The sequence below is a fragment of the Cervus canadensis genome, chromosome 5, assembly GCF_019320065.1.
Source record: "Cervus canadensis isolate Bull #8, Minnesota chromosome 5, ASM1932006v1, whole genome shotgun sequence".
NCBI classification, from domain to species: domain Eukaryota; kingdom Metazoa; phylum Chordata; class Mammalia; order Artiodactyla; family Cervidae; genus Cervus; species Cervus canadensis.
The window spans coordinates 98057071-98077181 of NC_057390.1; the positions used below are offsets into that span (position 1 = coordinate 98057071).

The window sequence follows — 20111 nt, forward strand, 5'->3', positions numbered from 1 at the left end:
CATGAATGGTTTCAGAGACGGACCCACCCTGACAGAGACCCCAGCCCAGCCTCCTAGTCCCAGACACTGAGAGACGGTCGATGTGTGTCCCTGTGAGTGCCCAGGGAGGGGGATTCTGTCACGCGGCACAGACCCCAGGGCACCTTCCAGGTCTCGCTCTGCCCTCCTCTCTTCCCTCCGCCCACAGCTCTTACGGCCACCCTGGCCCCGGTCTCACTTCCTCTCCGGCCAGCATCTTTTCTGTCTCCAAGTCTCGGCACCTTTGACCTTCTTCCAGACTCCTCGCAGAGTGTGCAAGGCTGGCGCCTCTTGTCCTTCTGGTCACAGCATCAGTGTCACCATGGAGGCCTTTTAGACCACCCCCCCCAGGGGTTCTTGACCCTCCTTCTGGGACCCTGACTCATTTCCCAGGAGCACGTGCTGTTCTCTCGCCCATGGATTTGCTTTCCTGCTTTTTGTCCATCTGCCCTCTGAGCCGTAAGCTCCTGGGTGAATGCCCGGGGCACAGTAACTGAATCGACAGAGGATCTCAGAGCCCCCTCCTGCCTCTGGGCCGCTCAGATTGCGGACATGGAGGCTAGTAATAAAAGCTGCCTGTTGGGTGGGAGGCAGCCGGACTCCCCGGGGTCCCTTCCGTGCGCCAGTGGCCACCACTGAGCACTGTGGCCACAGCCCGCCCCCTCGTGATCAGCCCCAGCACTGCAGCCCCAGACAGGGAAAACCCAGAAAACAAAACACACACCTTTGTTTGGGTGTAGTCAAGGCAGCGTCTCTCTCTCCCTCACCGGGGCAAAGGAGCCGGACCGGCTGGCTCCAGAGGTGTTGTGCAGGACCTCAGAAGCTTTTCTCATCCCCCCTGTTTCCCTCCACTGTTCTGGTGCCCAGGTCCCTCCAGAGGCCTCCTCGTCCCAACCGGGGGTAACTAACTCCACCCCCTTCCAAATGAGGAGCCCCAGGTGCCAACAGAGATGGCACTTTGCCCCTGGACAAGTCTTTGCCTCCGTCTGCACCAGCCAGGTGCCCAGCCCTCCAGGCTGCCACGTGTTCACGTGTTCAGAAGGACCTGGAGGGAGCAGAAAGTATTTTCCAAGGACTTGGAGCACAGTGGGTCATGGATGGAGAACCAAGGCCAACAGACTCTTCTACGAGCTGTAGAACCCTCGAGATCACCCCAGCTATGGGGTGATTTAGCCACTCCTAAATTACAGTGGAGTCAACCGAGGACTTCTCTCCTGTAGTTTCCTCTCCACTAGGGGTGAATCTCATGGTAGTTCCAGGCGCCCAGAGAAGTGGATGCAGGACCCCAGAAACTGTCCTCTCCAGGCCTCTCTGGAGATGGTCCCTTCCCAGGTCGACTCCCGGGAACCTGCCCACCCCCCTGGCATCTCTGTCCCTCAGCCTGGGGCCCTGAGCCTGTTGCCAGGAGACCGGATGGTCCTGACCCACGCGGAGCTGCCTCCTACCGCCTTCTTGTTTTCCCCTTGTCATCTCCGTGTCCACTGTTCCCCTGAATGTACGCCATGGTCTCCACCTGTGAGGTCAGTGTGTGTGCCTTGGGCACGTTGGGAGGCCGAGAGGAAAGGGCTCCTCGTGGGAGGGGGAGGGGATGGACAAGGGTCCCCCCAGGACGTCAGGGGCTCTCCTTCCCCAGGGAAACCCCATGGGAGTGGCTGAGCCCTGAACTAGGAGGCTGGAACCCTTCCTTCTCTTCTGGAGTCTGCCCACCCCCCACCCCGCCCCCCGCCGTGGGCCCCGGGCCAGCCCCTGTACCTCTCCTGGCCTCAGTTTCCCAATCGTACCAGGAGGGGCTGGACACGGAACTGCGTAAGCGCGCGCTCTGCGTGGACTCTCCCCCCACGGCTGGGTCGGGGGTGGGCGGGGTAGTAGGGCGGGGTGGGGGCAGGCGGTCCTCCCTCTACCCAGACGACGGGGAGGGCGATTGCGGCCGGGCGGGGCACTCACCTGGCAATCTACCATCATTCTCAGCCCCGGCAGCACATCGCCGGCCCCAGGGCGGGGCCCCGGGCTAGCAGAGGCCGCTCGCCTCGGCCCGCGCGCGGCGCAGGGGGGCGCCCGGCTGCGGGGCTCATGGCGCGGCCTCCCGTCCCCGCCGGGCCCAGGGCTCCGCCGGCGCCGGCGCTCGCGCCGCTCCCATTGTCTGCGCCCGCGCCGCGCCACCGGCCGCTCGGGCCGCGCCGCTCGGTTGCGCCCGGGCTCCCGGGCTCCGGCCGGGTGGGCGGGGCCCGCCGCGGCCCCGCCTCCGCTCGTCCCGCCCCCCGCCCGCCGCAGGTGTGAGGGGCGGGCCCCGCCGCGCGCAGCGGCTTCCCTCCAGCGGGCAGACTGTGGGGGTGGACGCCGGCGGGGGCAGGCTGGCCGCGAGCCTGCGGCCGCGCGCGCGCGCACACCCAGGGCCTGCGCGGGCCCGCGGGCGGCGCGTGCACGCAGCCCCGCCTGGCCGCGGGCGCGCGCTGTGGACCTGGCGCGTCCCCCAGCCCCCGCCGCTTGCTGCGTTCCTCCTGTGCTCCCTAGCGCCTCGGGCGACCCCAAACCCCACCGGGCGGGGCAGCTGGGCTGCGTGGTCGTGTAGGCCTGGAGATGTGGGAGTCACGGATTGTTTGCCCCCATCCTTCTGTCCTGCACCTCGTGTCCGGGCCAGCTCGATGCATGGCCGGGACGGGCAGTCCTGGAGGCGGAGTACGGAAAAGGAGATCACGCCCCCCCGCCCACACTCCCTTGTCTCCCTGGCAGGACTTCCAGACACGAGGTCCAGCCTTTCCCCAGCTGCAGCCCTGGTTGGTGAATGGGGGGCTGAAGGAGCCCAGGGAGGAGGGGGGGGCCCCACCTGGGCTGAACGCCTGTCAGGGGACGTTAGTGTGACTAAGGATGCTCCTGGGTGCTCAAGGATTTTGCCCCTTTTAATTTATGAACAGTGACCTCAGCTCTCACGGTCACTCAGCTGTAAGTGAGCAAGGCCAGCTGTGAACAGATGACTCAGAATCATTGCCCTTCACCTTCGCTCAGCTCACAGCGCTGACCGTCAGAGGCCTCGTCCTGGGTTGGGCTCTCCCAGCCGGCTCACGTCCTGAGCCCAATCCTCTGGGTGTCTTCCTCTGCCTGCTTTAATCCCCAGCCCTCCCTCCCAAGGGCAGAGCCACTGACCCCATCTTCAGTGGAGGAGGCTGAGGCCTGAGAGTCACCACACGAGCTGGCCTGTCACAGGGCCATGAGGTGGCCCCGCCGTGGGCTCGAGCCCAGGCCGTTCTGACCCCAACAGCTGTGCATTCACAGGCGCCTGTGGAGATAGCCTCTCAGCCCGGCCTTGGAGGTGAGTCCATGCTGGATGGGGGGCTGTGGGGAGGGGCGCTGCAGGCAGGGGCTCTGAGGAGGAGGGTGTGGAGGGGGTTCCCTAGAGGAGCAAGGCTGTGGGAGGCTGGGGTGGAGGGGTGAGGGGTGCTCCCTGGGAAGGGTGTCTGGACCAGACCGCACGGGGCTCTGAGTGCGTGGCAAGAAGTCGGGGGTCACCACAGGCTGGGGTCGCAGGGCCCACGGTTTCTGGGTGATTTTGTCAGAGCCACGGCACCTCAGCTGGGAGGAGCTTAGCGGGGGTGTTATTCACCCCACCACTCAAGCGTGCACCCCTGCGATACCACAGGGGACGGGGTCTGCCCCTCCTCTGCACAGAGCGGGCTGTGGTGGTTGTCTGCCTCCTCCCAGGGCTGAGCATGTTGCCCGGCTTCTTCTCCAAGTGCCTGCCTAGAAGACAGTACCCAGAGGGCTCCCAGCCATAGTCCCATTTGATCGTCACCCCAGGGCCTCAGGGTGGTGGAGTGGCCTGCCCAGCATCCCAAGTGTGCTAGGACAGACTAAAACCCATGTTCTCTCAGCTGCCTCACATTCATGCAGTCATTCAACAAACATTCAAAGAATGCCTCCTGGGTTTCAGGTACTGGGGTAAACCTGGTTGACCACCACCTGTATCCTCTTGGGGTTTACCAACTGGGAAATGGGTGGAGATGGGCAGAACATTGTAACGGATGACATAGGGATGAGGACTTATGGGACCATCGAAAGGCACCCACTCTGGAAGGAAGGGGGAACAAATCAAGGCAGGCTTCCTGGAGGAGGTGATGTCATGACTATGTTCCTGGAATTGGGCCAGGTGACTGGACAGGGAGGCCTAACCAGTAGGCAGCGTGAACAAAGGTATGCTGGTCCTGGCCCTGGGGCAGAGCAGTGATGTTGGACTGTAAGGCGTGGGGAGGAGGTAGTTGGTCACCAGGGGACAGGAAGCTTACATTTCAGGGGCCTCCATTGCAGGGGACACCGCAGACATTATGCATTTGTTATTCTGTCGACTTCTAACTCTGGTACTCCCCTTCTCTCTGCTGGGTCAGGCCTATCTCCCGCCACTCTTCCTACTCCTGCCAGGCCCCGTACTTCTTCCCACCCACAGAGCAGCTCTGGCCCCAAGCCCTCAGCTCTCTGGGAAAGTAGCCTGGACCGTTTTAGGTCTAGGAGTTGGGTAGTTGCTCACTCAACTGTGTCGGAGGGCCATGCCTGGGATGTGGTCTGGGGCAGCCATAGTGCCTGGGGGCTTGGGCCGAGGCTGAGAAGGGCCCATCAGCAGGACCCAGAGCTGGGCTGGAGCGAGCAAGGGTTCATTTCTCTCCTGCGACGCTGCCCGGGCTCAGGGCCACCTCCTTCTCCTCTGGTCTCCATGTCGAGGGCCTTCTCCCTGCTCCAGCACGGAAGCTCGGTGAAGGCAGGGCCTGCAGCTTCAACACCGCCAGCTCCATACACGCCCCGGGGCGGGGCTGGGCACCCTGGGGAGGTGCGGACACATGGGCCATGGATCCAGCCTTGTCCCTCTGCCCGGGGAGCACCCCAGGGCCTCTCCCTGGCTCAGGCTGTCTCCCCATGTGGTCACTCAGCCTGCCCGCGCTCTCACAGTCTGTCCTGGCTTGCCGCCCAAGCACAGGCTGCAGGAAGAGTAGGCTTGGGGCTGGCCCCAGCTTTGCCCAGGGTGCCCAGGTGGGTGGGTTCCTGCTCCTCCTGACTTGGCCACAGACCACACCCTCTGCCCTCTACCTTATGTGGCAAGGATCTGCTGCCCCCAGGGGAGTGCATACTGGGCCCCCCGCCCCCCGCTTCTGTCCCACCAGGCAGATGGGACCACCCCAGGGCTCTGAAGCCCCTCTAATCCTAGGCTTGCCTTGTGGCCTTAGCGTCCCACGCCCACCAGGAGTCCCCCGGGCTGAGGCTGATGGCAGATGCAGCAGATACATGTGCTCTGCACTCAGGGACCAAGAGCCCACAGGGCATCCAGCTGGGGGGCAGGAGCTCTGCTCCCCCCGACTCAGGAGAGCTGCATAGCCGGTCATGTTTTCACTTCACCCATCTCCCAGGAGAACTGGGATGAAATCCTGCCTGTTGCAGCGGCCAGCAGCAGCCCAGGCTTTCTAGAAAACTGTACCCACACCCTCCCACCCAAGCTGACTACTTGCGATCCAGGCTGCCTGCATCCCTAGGGGCCTGGCAGCCCAGATACTCAAGAGGTGCAGGTGAAGAAAGCCCGGTTAGGGCCTAGCACACGCTACTTTTATTAAAAGCTGCCCAAACCCTCTTACAGAAGAGGTGCTTGGTGCCGGGGACCGTCCACCTCGAATGAGGCAGGGACAGGAAACCAGGGAGCCTGGAAGGCTCCCTCCGGGTCCTGAGTGAAAAACTGGCTCCAGAGGCTGGGGACACACAGCAGGGACCCCTGCAGCCAGAGAAAACGGGGTGGGGATGCCTTTCCTACAAGTGTTAGAAGTGCAACGTCAAGGGCAGCAGGCAACGAACGGGCGGGTGGCAGAGAGGGGATTTGGGGCCCTGGGTGGGGCTGCCCCGAAGGCTTGTGGGCTGGCGGAGGCCTGCAGGCCCCGTCTTCTTCCACCTCTGGCCTCCCTTCTTCCTGTCCTTGGGCCTCGGATGGTGTGATCTTGGTGTTCTCCTCCACGCGGACACTGCTCTTCGCAGTGGACAGAGGCCTTTCCAGGCCCACCTTCTCGCTGGATTCTGCCAGCAGGGGTGGAGGTTAGACGGCACAGGGCTGGTCCCACGTAAGGCTTGAGGAGTGAGGCCCCGGTGCCCGGCGGCTCCGGTGAGCCGGGCGCTCGCTGGGGTTCCCCCGTCCGCGGCGGCCCCGCCTCCGCCGTCAGCTCTGCAGCCAGGCGGTGTCCTTGTTCAGGGTGGAGAAGCGGATCAGCTTCAGGCTGGGGGGCTGGGGCTGCCTGTCGTCCCAGAGGTACTCGGGGGACAGCACCTTGGAGGGCTTGTGTGAGAGGAAGCGGCGGTTAAGGTGGCTCTCCTCCTGCCAGGCTGCCGTGATGCCGTTGGCCTTGTCCGCCAGGATGCCCATGTGGCAGCCCCTGGTGAACTCATACACCCTGGCCACCCGGCCCCCAAAGACCGCCCCGCCATAGTAGAAGTCCCCCTCGCCGTCTGCCACGAAGGCGGTGGAGACGGGCCGGCGCTCATAGGGGAACTGGTGGCGGGGTACGGTGAAGTAGCCCGGGTGGATGGCGGCCACCAGGTCCCCCAAGGTCTCGGGGCCCCACGGGTTCCGGAACGCCGTGTCCACGTTCAGGCAGAAGAGGTAGTCCACCTCCCGGTGCGCCCTCTCGGCGATGTGCATGCTGATGACCTCCATCCGGCGCGTGGAGGCCTCCTCCCACTGGGAGGGCCCGGGGACCGGGACAACGCTGAGGTGGCGGTTGGGGCCCAGCGGGACCCGAGGAATGGCCTGGGGGTCGTGAGTGAAGATGTAGTAGCGCACTCGGTACCCCCGCATGAAGAACTGCTCGGCCGACTCCAGGAAGTGCTGGACGAACCGGGTGTACCTGCTGGTAGGACCCCGTCACGCACCACGGCCTCCGCAGGGCCACTGCCTGGCCCCTGCTCCGTGTGGGCACACCCCCGGGGCCCAGGGCTAGGCTGGGGTCCCCCTCCCAGCTTCCCGTCTCAAGCAGTCACTCAGGTCTGCCCCTCGTCTGTCAAGTTCCCCTGATCACAGTACCAACCTCTAGAGGCCGTCCTAATAATGATAACTTGATGATATTCATAGGCTGCGTGCCCTAACTTTTCCTGAGCATTTACAGATGCCAGGCAGTGTTCGAAGGGATTACCTCCTGGCCTCAAACTCCTGGGAAGGCGGGGACCACACTCCCCGCTTTACAGACAAGGACACTGAGACTCAGAGAGAAAAGAGTAGCTGAGAATCGGGTAGTGGCGGCACACCAAGGGGAAGTGAGTGGTGCTGGGTGCTGACCGGGCCGGGGGAGAGGGGGCCCCCCGACTCCAGGCGGCCATCCGTCACCTGAGCGGTGCTTTACTCACTGGGCCCCCCCACTGGGGTCCCTCTCTCAGGAGTCCCAGAAAGGAAAGGCCAGGTGGGGTAAGGGAGGAGGGGGGAAAACAGGGGGTGCCCAGAGAGCAGGCAGGCCCGGGGGCAGAGGAGAGAGGGTCCCCAGGGCAGGGCCAGCTCTCTGTTGACCTGCCTGTGGCCTGACCACGGACCCTCCATTTCTGGGGGCTTGCCACTCCTTTACACCTGCCTGGACGGTTCTGGGGAAGCAGACGGGGTGAGGGGGCAAGGTGTCTCCTGACAAAGCCTCCTGCTGCTCCCTCAGGGGGGCTGCCTTCCCCTCCCCGCCCCCTTCCTCCAGGAAGCCCCCTCCCACCAGCACACTCTGCTCTGTGGCTTCCCACCTTGCACAGCCTCCCTGGTGCCCGGGCAGGGTCCCGTCTCTCCCCAGACCCCACCCCACCCACCCGCCCGCAGCCCCCTACTCACTTCCCCACGGCAAACGCCGTGAGCCCGATGGTCAGGTTCAGCGGCTGGTAGATGTGATGCAGAAGCTCGGCGTTGAAGGTTCCCTCGGAGACGATGGGCGCCAGCCAGGGTGTGAGTGTCAGCAGCTCTGTGGGCCTGCAGCAGAGGAGGCCGAGGGGGCTGAGACCCTCCCCTGGGGAAAGCCCCCGTCTCATCTTGGTCCTGCCTCCCATGCTGTGTAGCCCTGGGCAGCTTCATCCCTGTCTCTGGGCCACCGTATCCTCAAGTGGGGATGACAATAGCTCCTTCCCAGAGAGGGCAAGAGGACCAGGAGTTACTGCATGTCCAGTGTCTGGAGGAGCCTGGCATTTCTGGTGTCTGCTAAGGGCCTCGGAGATGGGGCTTATCATTATCACCATTAATAATGGATCGAGCACTAAAGGCACGGTGCTCTGCAGTTTCTTTTGGTTTGTTTTTATTTCTGGCTGCGTCACCTGGCTTGCAGGCTCTTAGTTCCCTGACCAGGGAGTGAGTCAGGGTCCTTGGCAGTGAAAGCACAGAGTCCTAACCACTGGGACTGCCCAGGAATCACCGCTCTGCATTTTGCCAACCTCATCTCATCTGGTCCTCCACCCCGTTGAGTGGGTATCACTAACCCTCCACCTGTACAGAAGAAGCTCAGAGGAGTTGGGTAACCCACCCAAGATTACACAGCTAGTGACAGAGCTGGACTGGAGCCCAGGTCCCAGAGTACCCAGACCCCGAGGTCAGCTGACCACTCCAGCACCCCAGCTTCTAAGTCAGAGCTTTGTCCCCAATCCCCACCCCCTCGAGTCTCTCCATCCTGCACCCAGGCCCTAATCAACACCTACTTTTGCTCCAGCAGCTTGGGCTGAGGGTACTGTGACCTGCAACCAAGAAGGGTGAGTGGTTAAAGGGATGGCAGCTCCCCGCCCTGGGGCCACAGAGGGCGAAAGGACAGGCTGCTTACTGTGCCACGGGCTGGGACGGCTCCTCCTCGTACTGAAGCTTCATGTTGCTGGTGGGAGAGGTGAGACAGGGCCATCGGTGTCGTTAGTAGAGATGCTCAGCAGGGATGGATGAAGCTGGGATGAAACACCCCCATGGGGCAGGCACCCCCTCCCCCAGCCTCCGTGGCCCCCCCTCCACGGCTCTGCCCGCTGTGCGGGGGCTGGGCTCCCACAGAGGCCATTCATCCAGGGTCCCCGTGTGGCAGGGCGGTGATTCAAGCTGGTGCCATTTGTCCCCACGGTCTTTTTCAGCTCTGGAAGAGCCTGGGCACCGTGGAGAAGCTTTGAGGAGCTGCAAAGTGAGCCCAGTTCTGCCTCTTTCTAGCCTGGGAGCTCAGACAGATGAGGCTGCAGGTGAGGCGCCTCCGGCCGGAGAGACCCGAGGCTGGACATCCCACTCCTTGGGGTTTTGTCCTCTCTCCCTTAAAATGGGGACAATAACAGTCACTCCGCAGGGCAGAAGTGAGGCCTGGAGACGGGACAGGCCTGCTCCTCTGACCCAGGGAGCCAGTCAGAGCTGGTTCCATCAGAGGGCTGAGGTTGCCTGTGAGGCTCGGACCACCTGAGGATAAGGGTGCCTGCCGTTCACCTGGGTCTCTTCATTCTATCACCCATGGTGGGCTGGCTTAAGCTTCCTGGAGCCGTCCTGGTGTTTTCCGTCCACGCTTTGTGTGTGTGGTAAGATGTACAAGACAAACATTTACCACTTTAACCATTTGAAAGCGTAGAGTTCCGGGGCATTAGGTGCACTTACGTTGCTGTGCAAACCTCACCTCCACTCATCTCTAGAACCTGCTCACTGTCCCCAAACTGAAACTGTCTCCCTGAGATACTACCTCTCCACCCCTTCTCCCAACCCGTGGTAACTATTATGTTTACTTCTGCCTCTGGAAAAAAATCTTCTTTTTTTAAAAATAGGATCTCTATTCATTTTGGCCACGCCATGTGGCATGCAGGATTTTAGTGCCCGAATTGGAATCAAACCTGTGCCCCCTGCACTGGGAGTATGAAAGTCTCAACTATTGAACCACCAGGAAGTCCCATGTCTCTATACTAGAGATCTCTTATAAATGAAACTCTATAGTATCTGTCCTTCTGTGATTAGCTTATACTCTGGAAGATATGTATTTTTTTAAAGTTGATCCATCAACTTGGCCCTCTGCGTTAGTTTCACACAAACAAGCACATCTCAGGTCCTGCTCAGAAAGTGACGAGACTCTGAGAAGTTGGTCAGAAATGAGAAGGGGAAGGGGCCCTGGCCCCACACTTCCCTGGCCATCGGTGTCTCCCTTGCCTCACCAGCCCTGACACACTCCACTCTGGCCACATAAAAGAGTCAGACATTAAAAAAAAATAATAATAAAGAGTCAGACATAAGAACACCAAAGGCGTAGATGAGCCAGAGCCAAAAAAAAAAAGGAACTTCACATTTCCAGACCTCTGAAGGTAATAAAATTGAAAGAAGAAATCCAAATGAACAGAGAGGAAGGTGTGACCATTTAAAACTAACAAAAAAATCTCCAACTTTAATCTGTTTAAAAAACTCAGAACCCGAAGATAGACAAACTGCAAATAATTAAAAAAAAAAAAAAAGCAGCGAGTACTTTCGGCCAAAGGTGGTGATAGAGGACCCGACAACAGGCCGAGGCGGGGAGGTGGTGGAGCAGGCGCGTCACAAAAGAGGAAATTGAGTAAATGGGAAGGCGTGGGGGGATGAGGGCCGCGCAGGAGTCAAAGGAGTGAAATTTAAACCACAGCACATTTCCCATCTCTCAAATCAGCAAGGTGGTTTGGTTTTTGTTTTTCATGACACCTTCTGCAGCCCAGGTGCAGTGCAGCTGCTGAGGGTGGCGGAGGGTGGGGAGATGTATGTGTGTGTTTGCCACGGTCCCCCGGAGAGCCTCCAGGTGGTGTCACGTGGCGCTAGTGGTAAAGAACCCGCCTGCCAACGCAGGAGACGCAAGAGATGCAGGTTGGACCCCTGGGTCCAAACAAAAACCCTCGTGTCCTATTGGCCTGAATCACTTTGACTCAGGGTCAGGAAGATCCCCTGGAGGAGGAAATGGCAACCCACTCCAGTAATCTTGCCTGGGCAATCCCATGGGCAGAGGAGCCTGGCGGGCTACAGTCCATGCGGTCACAAAGAGTGAGGTTGAAGCGACTAAGCAGGCACCCTGGAGATCAGCCTGATGAGATGGATGGAGACCCTGGCCATATCCTTTGGCCCAGGAATGTACCAAATAAAAGGGTTTTTAAGATGGAAAAAGCTGGGACTTCCCTGGTGGCCCAGTGGCTTATACTCTGTACTCCCAAAGCAGGGACCTGGGATTCAATCCCTGGTCAGGGAACTAGATCCCACGTACCACCCACAACTAAAGATCCTACATGCTGAGACAAAGATAGGAGGTCCTGCATGCTGCAACTAAGACCCGGCCTAGGTAAATTAATTAATTTTAAAAAAACGATGGAGAAAGCTTTATATCCAAAGTTGCTCATTACAAACTAATTTAGAATGTTGGTAAACTAGAAACAACCTAAATGCCCCACAGCTGTTGGTGGGAAAAGGAGAGGGTTTAAGAATTAGGGCCCAGCCCCTGGGTGGAATAAAATGATGGTGACCACATGCTGAAAAATAAAGCCAATTCTGGGGAAATAGGATAAGAATTGCAAAAATATTCTGGTCACAACTATTTTCAACAGCAAGTGTACTTTCTGCTTTCAGAACAATCTGTTTGAATAGAAAGTACAGCAATCAACAAGCTGACAATGCAGTCAAGAGTGTGATTCAGGCCAGCAGGACACAAGAGGGTTTTAGTTTTCTTTTGTCTTTTCTGTTGTCCTGCCTAATTTACTACATTCTGTTTATAATAGTGAGACACACCTTACTGTTGTTAATTAGTAGTCTTATGATCCAGATTTTAAACCTTCCTTTAGGTGTCATGAAAACCAGAAGACCACGGGGCCAAATGCTACCTTGAGACTGTCCCAAATCATCTTTATCTCTCTGAACTGTCCAAACGTCAGATCTGTTGTCTGAGTGAGACTGGCCATGTGTGCATTTGTCCTTTGAATACACAGAGCGCACAACATTGAGCAAAAAGGTCAAGTCCTGAAAGCATTCTTTCCTGAGCACCTCCTATATACCAGGTGCAGCACCAGGATATTTACAGGCATCATCACACCCCAAGCTCTATCATCCCATCTTACAGATACGGCAAGTGAGACTCCGAGCTATGCAACATGCTCAAAGTCACACCGTGGAGATGGCCCTGCGAGGATACCTGAGGACAGAAACAGGGAACTTCCACATTTGTGGCTCAGAATCATAAGTTTAGGACCTAAGAACCTACAAAGTGACCTGAAAAGCCCTCCCATCTTCCCTATTCCGGGGGCCCCTAATTCTGCCTGCCCCATACTTACAAGATCTCTGGGCAGGGGAGATAATAGGGGATGTAGGAGACCAGCAGCCAGTTCTCGACATACACCCTGGGAAGGAAATACATGTGTTGACTTGATTTTGAAGCTGAGGCCTAGAAGTCACATTGGTGCATGTTAGTAGAAATGCAGGTCCCCAGTGGTGCACATGGGGCCTCCCCCTGCCCTCTACCCATCAGTCCTTGGGTCTGGCTGACCTCAGAGGACAAAGCCTCCTGGCCTTCTGCAATGAGTCATTATAAGCTATGCAGCCATTCATTCCTGGGGCAGGAATGTTCTTAACACCAGCCCCACAAGGGACTGGTGGTGTGGGGGAACCCCCAGAGCTTTGTGGAAAGGACACACGGGGTGAATTCTGGAGCATAAACAGGAGTTCCTCATTAACACGGCTAGAAGAATAGTGCAGGTAGAGGCAAGAGTTAAGTGTAGAGGCCAGGAGGTCAGTGCAAGGGAAAACCCGTAAGCCAGACTGGTTCAGTCATACTGGGGCTAGGGGGCAGGGACAGGTGTGCCTAGAGAGGAAGGTGGGACCTGGAAATCCCGTGAAGGGGTCCAGGTTTCGGGGTTGAGATACTGAGAGAGGGAGGAGTCTGGGGTGGGGACAGAGGGCTGCAAGGGGCATGCTCACCACAGAGAGCAGAGGGTGATGCCCAGCAGCAGGCAGAATCCCAGGCCCAGGGCCAGTCTCGGGCAGTGCATCGCTGGGGGCGGCATCTGAGCCTGAGCACCTGCAGAGACAGAGTGGGCCTTGGTGAATTGGCCCACCTCTCTCAGGGGTGTCAGGCTCACAGTCTGGGTCTCCGGGGTCGGGGAACACCTGCAAAGGGATGCTCCTTATCCACAGGACACTGACCGCCCCCCCCTTTTTTTTCCTGCTGCTCTGCCCTCCCCTGGGCACCTCCATCAAGGGAAATGTGGAGTCCAGGCGTTGCCCTGTCCAGCTGGACCCCAGGCCCAGATCTGGCAGTTCCAGGGGACAGAGGTCCAGGATTCAGCCAAAGCCTTGGGAAAGGCACTGGACCCGAAAGGCGACTAGCCGCCCCCCCTGCCTTGGCTCGCAGGCCTCCCTCCTGAAACCTTCCATGATGAGCCGGCCTTCCTAGCGACTAGGGCCAGAGCACTTGGAGAAAGATTCTGGGGGAAACAGCCGGGTCGCCGGAAATCCAGTCCGGAGCCGGCACCGCGGGGTCACACGCGGCCTGGGGAAGGGGGTTGCTGGTCAGAGATGGGCGGCGGCGATCTTCCTGGCTGGGGGTGGGGGCCAGGGGTGGCAGCCGAGCGTTCCTCCGGGAGGCGGAGCTCTCCTGGGAGCGCGGTTCACTTCTCACCAGCTCGGCGCCAACCTTGGGCAAGGCATTCTCCTCCCGGGTCCATCACAGCCTGGTGGTGGGGGCGGGAGTGGGGTGGTACTCCTCAGCTATCGGGGGGCTTGGTGCGGGGGACAAGACGCAGTACGCGCCGCTCCGGACACGAGGGGAGGCCTGTAAAAGCGCTCGGCCTAGCCCAGACCACAGAGAGCGCAGGACCCTCCTGCGTTCGCCCGAAGTCAGATCGAGATCCCCAGGCAGGAGCTTCGGGACTTTGGTCCCGCTCACTCCGTGGCCTCTGGCTCTCGCTCCCTCTGCAGACCTCTGCTTCCCCATCCGGGCTTGGGGCGCCGGTTCCTCCAAAGGCTCCACCTGACGCGTCGGCTCCGCTAGATCGTGGGCCGCGCCGCCGACGCAGAGCCCGGCCCGCGCTCCGGCTACCCCTGCCGGTAACCTGCACCCGGGAGCCCGGGAGCCCCGGAGCCCCGGGGCCCCCACGCGCGCGCCTCCACTTCCGCCGGCCACTGCGGGCCCTAGCCGGACCCGCGGCGCGGCGGACCGAGCGCAACTGTTTCTGCCGCCTGCAGACTCACCCCTTGCGGCCGGCCTGAGGTGGGGACGGACGGAGGGGCGCAGCTGGGCCCGGAAATCAGGGACGCGGCTGGCCTTGGCGCCTCAGGTAGCGCGGTAGGCAGGGCCAGACGCAGCCGGTGGGCGGGGCCGGGCGGGCTCGAGGGGGGCGGGGAAAGGAGCCTCGCGCCCCGCCCACCGGCTGATGCTCCTCCCACCCTGCCTCGACCCGCCCACCAGCTGCAGCCCCCGCCCCCTAGAGGTCCCCCGGGGGCTCCACACTGCCGGCCACGTGGCCACGCCTCCAAGGCGGAAGACCCATCTGCGGTGAGAGGAGTGTGGGTCAGGGAACTCGGGGATGGGGGGGCGGTGCGCGCTTGAGAAGTCAGGGATCCGATTTGGGGAGAAAACTTTATTGATTTTAGAAGAGCGTTGAAACAGTCACTGGAAGGGAAAACCAAAAGGACGTCGTTCTTACTTTCTGGCTTGGGATCATCACTCTTGCTTAGGAACCCTGAGCCTGGCACGCCGGCCTGGAGACCGTGAGCAGCTCTCGGAATCTCTGGGAGCCTCTGCCTCCTCTGTGAACGGAATTAGCCATTCTTTGCTCCAGAGGTTGTACTGACCCTAGTTCATCCTAGGGAGTCCAGGAGCCCCAGGAGGACTGTCTTAGATATCTCCAAGTGTAGGCCAAGGGCAGAGATAGTGACCCTCAAAGGCAGAGGGGTGGTGAGGGAGGGGGCATTCACAGGAACTGAAAGGAAGGCACTCTGTTTGTAAAGAAGGGAGCCGTAACAAGGGCCAGTGGCGAAGAGATTCAAGGGATTAGATCTGGTAGACAGAGTGCCTGAACAACTGTGGAGAGAGGTTCTAACACTGTACAGGAGGTGGTGAGCAAAACCATCACAAAGAAAAAGAGATGCAAGAAGACAAAGTGGTTTGTCTGAGGCGGCTTTACAAATAAATAACTGAGAAAAGAAAAGGAGGGAATGTACCCCTCTACATTCATCTGGGTATATCTTTTATAGCGAAAGGCAAGGGAGAAAGGGAAAGATATACCCAACTGAATGTAGAGTTCAAGAGAATAGCAAGGAGAGATAAGAGAGCCTTCTTAAGTAAACAATGCAAAGAAATAGAGGAAAACAGTAGAATGGGAAAGACTAGAGCTCTCTTCAAGAAAATTGGAGATACCAAAGGAACATTTCAGGCCAGGATGGGCATGATGAATGACAGAAACTGTAAGGACCTAACAGAAGCAGAAGAGATTAAACAGAGGTGGCAAGAATACACAGAAGAGCTATACAAAAAAAGTTTTAATGACCTGAATAACCACGATGGTGGTCATTCACTTAGAGCCAGACATCCTGGAGTGTGAAGTCAAGTTCGCCTTTGGAAGCATTACGACAAACAACGCTAGTGGAGGTGATGGAATTCCAATTGAGCTATTTCAGATCCTAAAAGATGCTGCTGTTAAACTGCTGCATTCAGTATGCCAGCAAATTTGGAAAACTCAGCAGTGGCCACAGGACTAGAAAAGGACAGTTTTCATTCCAATCCCCCAAAATGTTCAAACTACCATACAATTGCGCTCATTTCACAAGCTAGCAAGGTAATGTTCAAAATCCTTCAAGGAAGGCTTTAGCAGTAAGTGAACTGAGAATTTCCAGATGTACAAGCTGGATTTAGAAAAGGCAGAGGAACCATAGATCAAATTGCCAATATCCACTGGATCAGAGAGAAAGAAAGCAAGGGAATTTCAGAAAAACATCTGCTTCTGTTTCATTGACTATGTTAAAGCCTTTGACTCTGTGGATCACAACACACTGTGGAAAATTCTTTAAGAGATGGGAATACCAGACTACCTTACCTATCTCCTGAGAAACCTGTATGCAGGTCAAGAAGCAACAGTTAGAACAGAACATGGAACAACAGATTGGTTCAAAACTGAGAAAGGAGTATGTCAAGGCTGTGTATTCACCCTGCTTATTTAACTTATATGCAGAGTACATCAGGAGAAATACCCGGCTGGATGAAGCATGAGCTGGAACCAATTGGGGGAAAATATCAACAGCCTCAAGATATGCAGATGATACTATTCTAATGGCAAACAGTGAAGAGGAACTAAAGAGCCTCTAGAGGAGGATGAAAGAGGAGAGTGAAAAAGCTGGTTTAAAATTCAATATTCAAAAAATGAAGATCATGGCGTCCAGTGCCATCACTTCATGGCAAATAGATGGGAAAAAATTGAAACAGTGACAGACTTTATTTTCTTGGGCTCCAAAATGACTGCGGATAGTGACTGCAGCCATGAAATTAAAAGATGCTTGCTCCTTGGAAGAAAAGTGATGACAAATCTAGACAGTGTATTAAAAAGCAGAGACATCACTTTGCCAAAAAGCTCCATCTAGTCAAAGCTAAGGTTTTTCCAGTAGTCATGTATGGATGTGAGAGTTGGACCATAAAGAAGGCTGAGCACTGAAGAATTGTTGCTTTTGAACTGTGGTGTTAGAGAAGACTTTTGAGAGTCCCTTGGACAGCAAGGAGATCAAACCAGTAAATCGTAAAGGAAATCAGTCTTGAATATTCATTGGAAGGACTGATAGTGAAGCTGAAGCTCCAATACTTTGGCCACCTGATTCTAAGAACTGACTCATTGGAAAAGACCCTGATGCTGGGAGAGATTGAAGGTGGAAGGAAAAGGAGACGACAAAGGATGAGATGGTTGTCTGGTATCACCAACTCAGTGGACGTGAGTTTGAACAAGCTTCAGGAGTTGGTGATGGACAGGGAGGCCTAGCCTGCTGCAGTCCATGGGGTTGCAAAGAGTCGGACAGGACTGAGCGACTAACACAAGTTAAGGAATATCTATGCAGAGAAACAGCATGGGAGACAAAATAACAACTGTGGCTCAGAGAGGTTATAGTGAGACAGGAAGGGGACAGGGCACAACCTTTAAAAGGATGACATAGCTTGAGGACACGACCTAAATTGATTAGAATCAATTAGGTCCATGATGGCAGACTCAACTTGCACTTCATCTTGAGTCTCAGTATACAGTTCATTATAATATCCCAAGCGACTTGAATATGACCCTGATCCTGGGAAAAATTGAAGGCGGGAGGAGAAGGGGACGACAGAGGATGAGATGGTTGGATGGCATCACCAATTCAGTGGACATGAGTTTGAGTAAGCTCCAGGAGTTGGTGATGGACAGGGAGGCCTGGTGTGCTGCAGTCTATGGGGTTGCAAAGAGTCAGACATGACAGAATGACTGAACTGAGCCGAATTGAGGAGGCTTGACCATAAATGTCAAAAAGTGGGCGGTGGCCCAATTTCTGAAAATCTCCACCACTTCCCTAAAATAGCTATAATACTCTTCCCACTCATTCAGTTCAGTTCAGTTCAGTCGCTCAGGAGTGTCAGACTGTTTCCCCATGGACTGCAGCACGCTGTGTCTCCCTGTCCATCACCAACTCCTGGTGCTTGCTCAAACTCATGTCCACTCGTTAGCCTGTGTAATTACCCACCCCTGTAAAAACTGACAACTCTGTATCCTGCTTCCCCTCATGCCTCTCCAGATGGCACACGCTCTGTCTGTGGAGTGTGTTTCTTTCTTGAATAAACCTTGTTTCACTTTACTATGGCTCGCTCTTGAATTCTTTCCTTCAAGAAGCCAAGAACCGCCAATTGGCTCTCCCAGGGACTGAGATGTGACCTGGCGTGTGGCCATCCTGTCTCACCCCCACTCTCTGTCCTGCAACTATAGGCTTGTCAGGGTCACGATGACGCAGCTTGAAGTTGCAGACGCAGATCTGTGTGGCACCGGGTACAACATCCTTTGTGGGAGTCTTTGCCCGGGTCCCTGGGCTTTCCCTTGAGGGTCACAGGTTCTACAGGGCTGCAGACTCTGGTTTCCCCAGAGGGAAGCTGGTGACTACTGACTGAAAGATTGTGCTTCCATTTTTAGCTTCAAACAACTGGTTCCCTGGGACCTGGTCTGGGACCAGCTGACCGGTTTGTCTCACTCAGAAGTTTGCAAAGTTCTCTGGTGTGCCTTCCAGGCACTGGCCCCTGCCTGGTCACTGAGGTGAGCCAGATGCGCAGATCCAGCCCTGGGGCCCTGGCACGCAGGCCAGCATTCCATCAACAGCCAAACCAGCATTCTCTGTTTTCCCTGTTCCCCCTCCCCCGGGAGAGGATAAATCCAGCCCAAGGACAGCCTCAGGGCTGGCCTGGGAGAAGCTGGGTGAAAGGGTGAGGGAAGGTAAAAGGTCCTGGTCTCTCCTCCTGGAGGGTGACTCCACAATAAGACTCCGACACCCCTCCCCACTTCCAATGTTCATATTCACCCTTCCAATGAGTGAATGAATATTCATGGGAAGGACGGATGCTGAAGCTGAAACTCCAATGCTTTGGCCACCTGATGTGAAGAACTGACTCATTGGAAAAGACCCTGATGCTGGGAAAGATTGAAGGCAGGAGGAGAACGGGGCAACAGAAGATGAGATGGTTGGATGGTATCACTGACTGAATGAACGTGAGTTTGAGCAAGCTCCGGGAGGTGGTGATGGACAGAGAAGCCTGGTGTGCTGCAGTCCATGGCGTCATAAAGAGTCAGACACAACTGAGCGACTGAACTGAACTGACCCCTGCCCCACTTCAGCTGGGTTTATCTACTTCTAGAAACCAGATGAAATGGCTCACGATGTATAAATTGCTCTTATGCATCACTGTTCCTCTCTGTCTGTCACTGAGAGCCTCTGGGGAGCCGCAGGGGTGGGCAGGAGGGTCTGGTGTCCTGGCAGTGGGGACACTCAGAGGCACCCACAGTCCTCATCGCCGCTCAGTGGGCTGTGACCGAGTTGGTGGGACAGCCGAGACTTCTCTGTAAAACAGAAACCGTTAGAGGGACTTCCTTGGTGGTCCAGTGGTTAAGACTCTGCCACTCAGCGCAGAGCACACGGCTTTGACCCTTGGTCAGTGAGCTGAGCTCCCACATGCCGGAACTTCCTTGGGCCAGTGGCTAAGACTCCCAATTGAGGGGGCCCAGGTTCAATCCCTGATCAAGGAACTAGATCCCACATGCTGCAACTAAGACCCTGTGCAGTCAAATAAATAAACAAAATATTTTTTAAAAGATCCACATGCCTTGTGGTCAAAAAGTCAAAACATAAAACAAGCAATATTGTAAAAAATTCAATAAAGACCTTAAAAATGGTCCACATGAAAAAAAAATCTTAAAAAAAGAAAAGAAAGCATCAGAGGGCAGCTCTTCGAGGAAGAGCCAGTGTTTTGTGGACTGTGTGTGCGTGCGTGTGTGTGTGCACTGTTTCAGATGTGAAGTGTGTTCCAGATGGGGCTGGGCTAGGGAACAGGCCACTGAGGTATTCCAGGTCCTGGGGTTCTGACACCCCTGCTGGGGTGTCCCCCAAGTGGAGGCCAAGCCAGTCATGGGGAAGGAGATGCAGGGAAGGGCAAGCTTGTGTCTTTGGACCAGAGGATGCATGCCTGTTCTGCACGCCAAGTCACCTCACTTGTGGATGACTCTGGCTGACCCCATGGACTGTAGCCCACCAGGCAGGCAGTCCATGGGATTCTCCAGGCAGGAATACTGGAGTCGTTTGCCATGCTCTCCTCCAGGGGATCTTCCCAAACCAAAGAATGAACCTGCGTCTCTTATGTCTCTTGAGTTGACAGGCAGGTTCTTTACCACTAGTGCCCCCTGGAAGCCCCAAGGGCTGCTTTAGCCCCAGGGCTGCTACTCCCAGGCCAGGGAGGGTTTTAGCATCTTGGTGTCCACTTAGAACAAGGGGGAGCCGTGGTGCCCAGCTCAGAGGCTTTTGTACAGATGATGGAGGTCTGCCCTCAAGCTCCGGGCCCACATGAATGCAGCTGGAGGATCAATGAACCTTTATCCCGGGGCCTCGTCAGGCAGTGATCTCACCCAGCCAGCTT

The 20111-nt window shown here is 56.9% G+C and overlaps 1 protein-coding gene across 5 annotated transcripts; it reads right to left on the bottom strand.

The window, feature by feature from the left end:
- Positions 1 to 5562: 5562 nt before the first annotated feature.
- GBGT1 (globoside alpha-1,3-N-acetylgalactosaminyltransferase 1 (FORS blood group)) lies at positions 5563 to 14315 on the bottom strand. Of its 5 annotated transcripts, none has more exons than XM_043469976.1 (7): positions 14180 to 14315; positions 12908 to 13007; positions 12265 to 12330; positions 8805 to 8852; positions 8686 to 8721; positions 7835 to 7969; positions 5563 to 6881 (listed from the first exon to the last, which is right to left on the bottom strand). In XM_043469976.1, the coding sequence occupies exons 2-7, from the start codon at positions 12991 to 12993 to the stop codon at positions 6197 to 6199; spliced, it is 1056 nt and encodes a 351-aa protein (XP_043325911.1). In that variant the 5' UTR covers positions 12994 to 13007; positions 14180 to 14315; the 3' UTR covers positions 5563 to 6196. The 5 variants fall into 5 exon arrangements, with proteins under 5 accessions (XP_043325911.1, XP_043325910.1, XP_043325909.1 ...); XM_043469975.1 differs by having other exon boundaries at positions 5563 to 6884; XM_043469974.1 differs by having other exon boundaries at positions 5563 to 6884; positions 12908 to 13096; positions 14180 to 14287.
- Positions 14316 to 20111: the final 5796 nt, after the last annotated feature.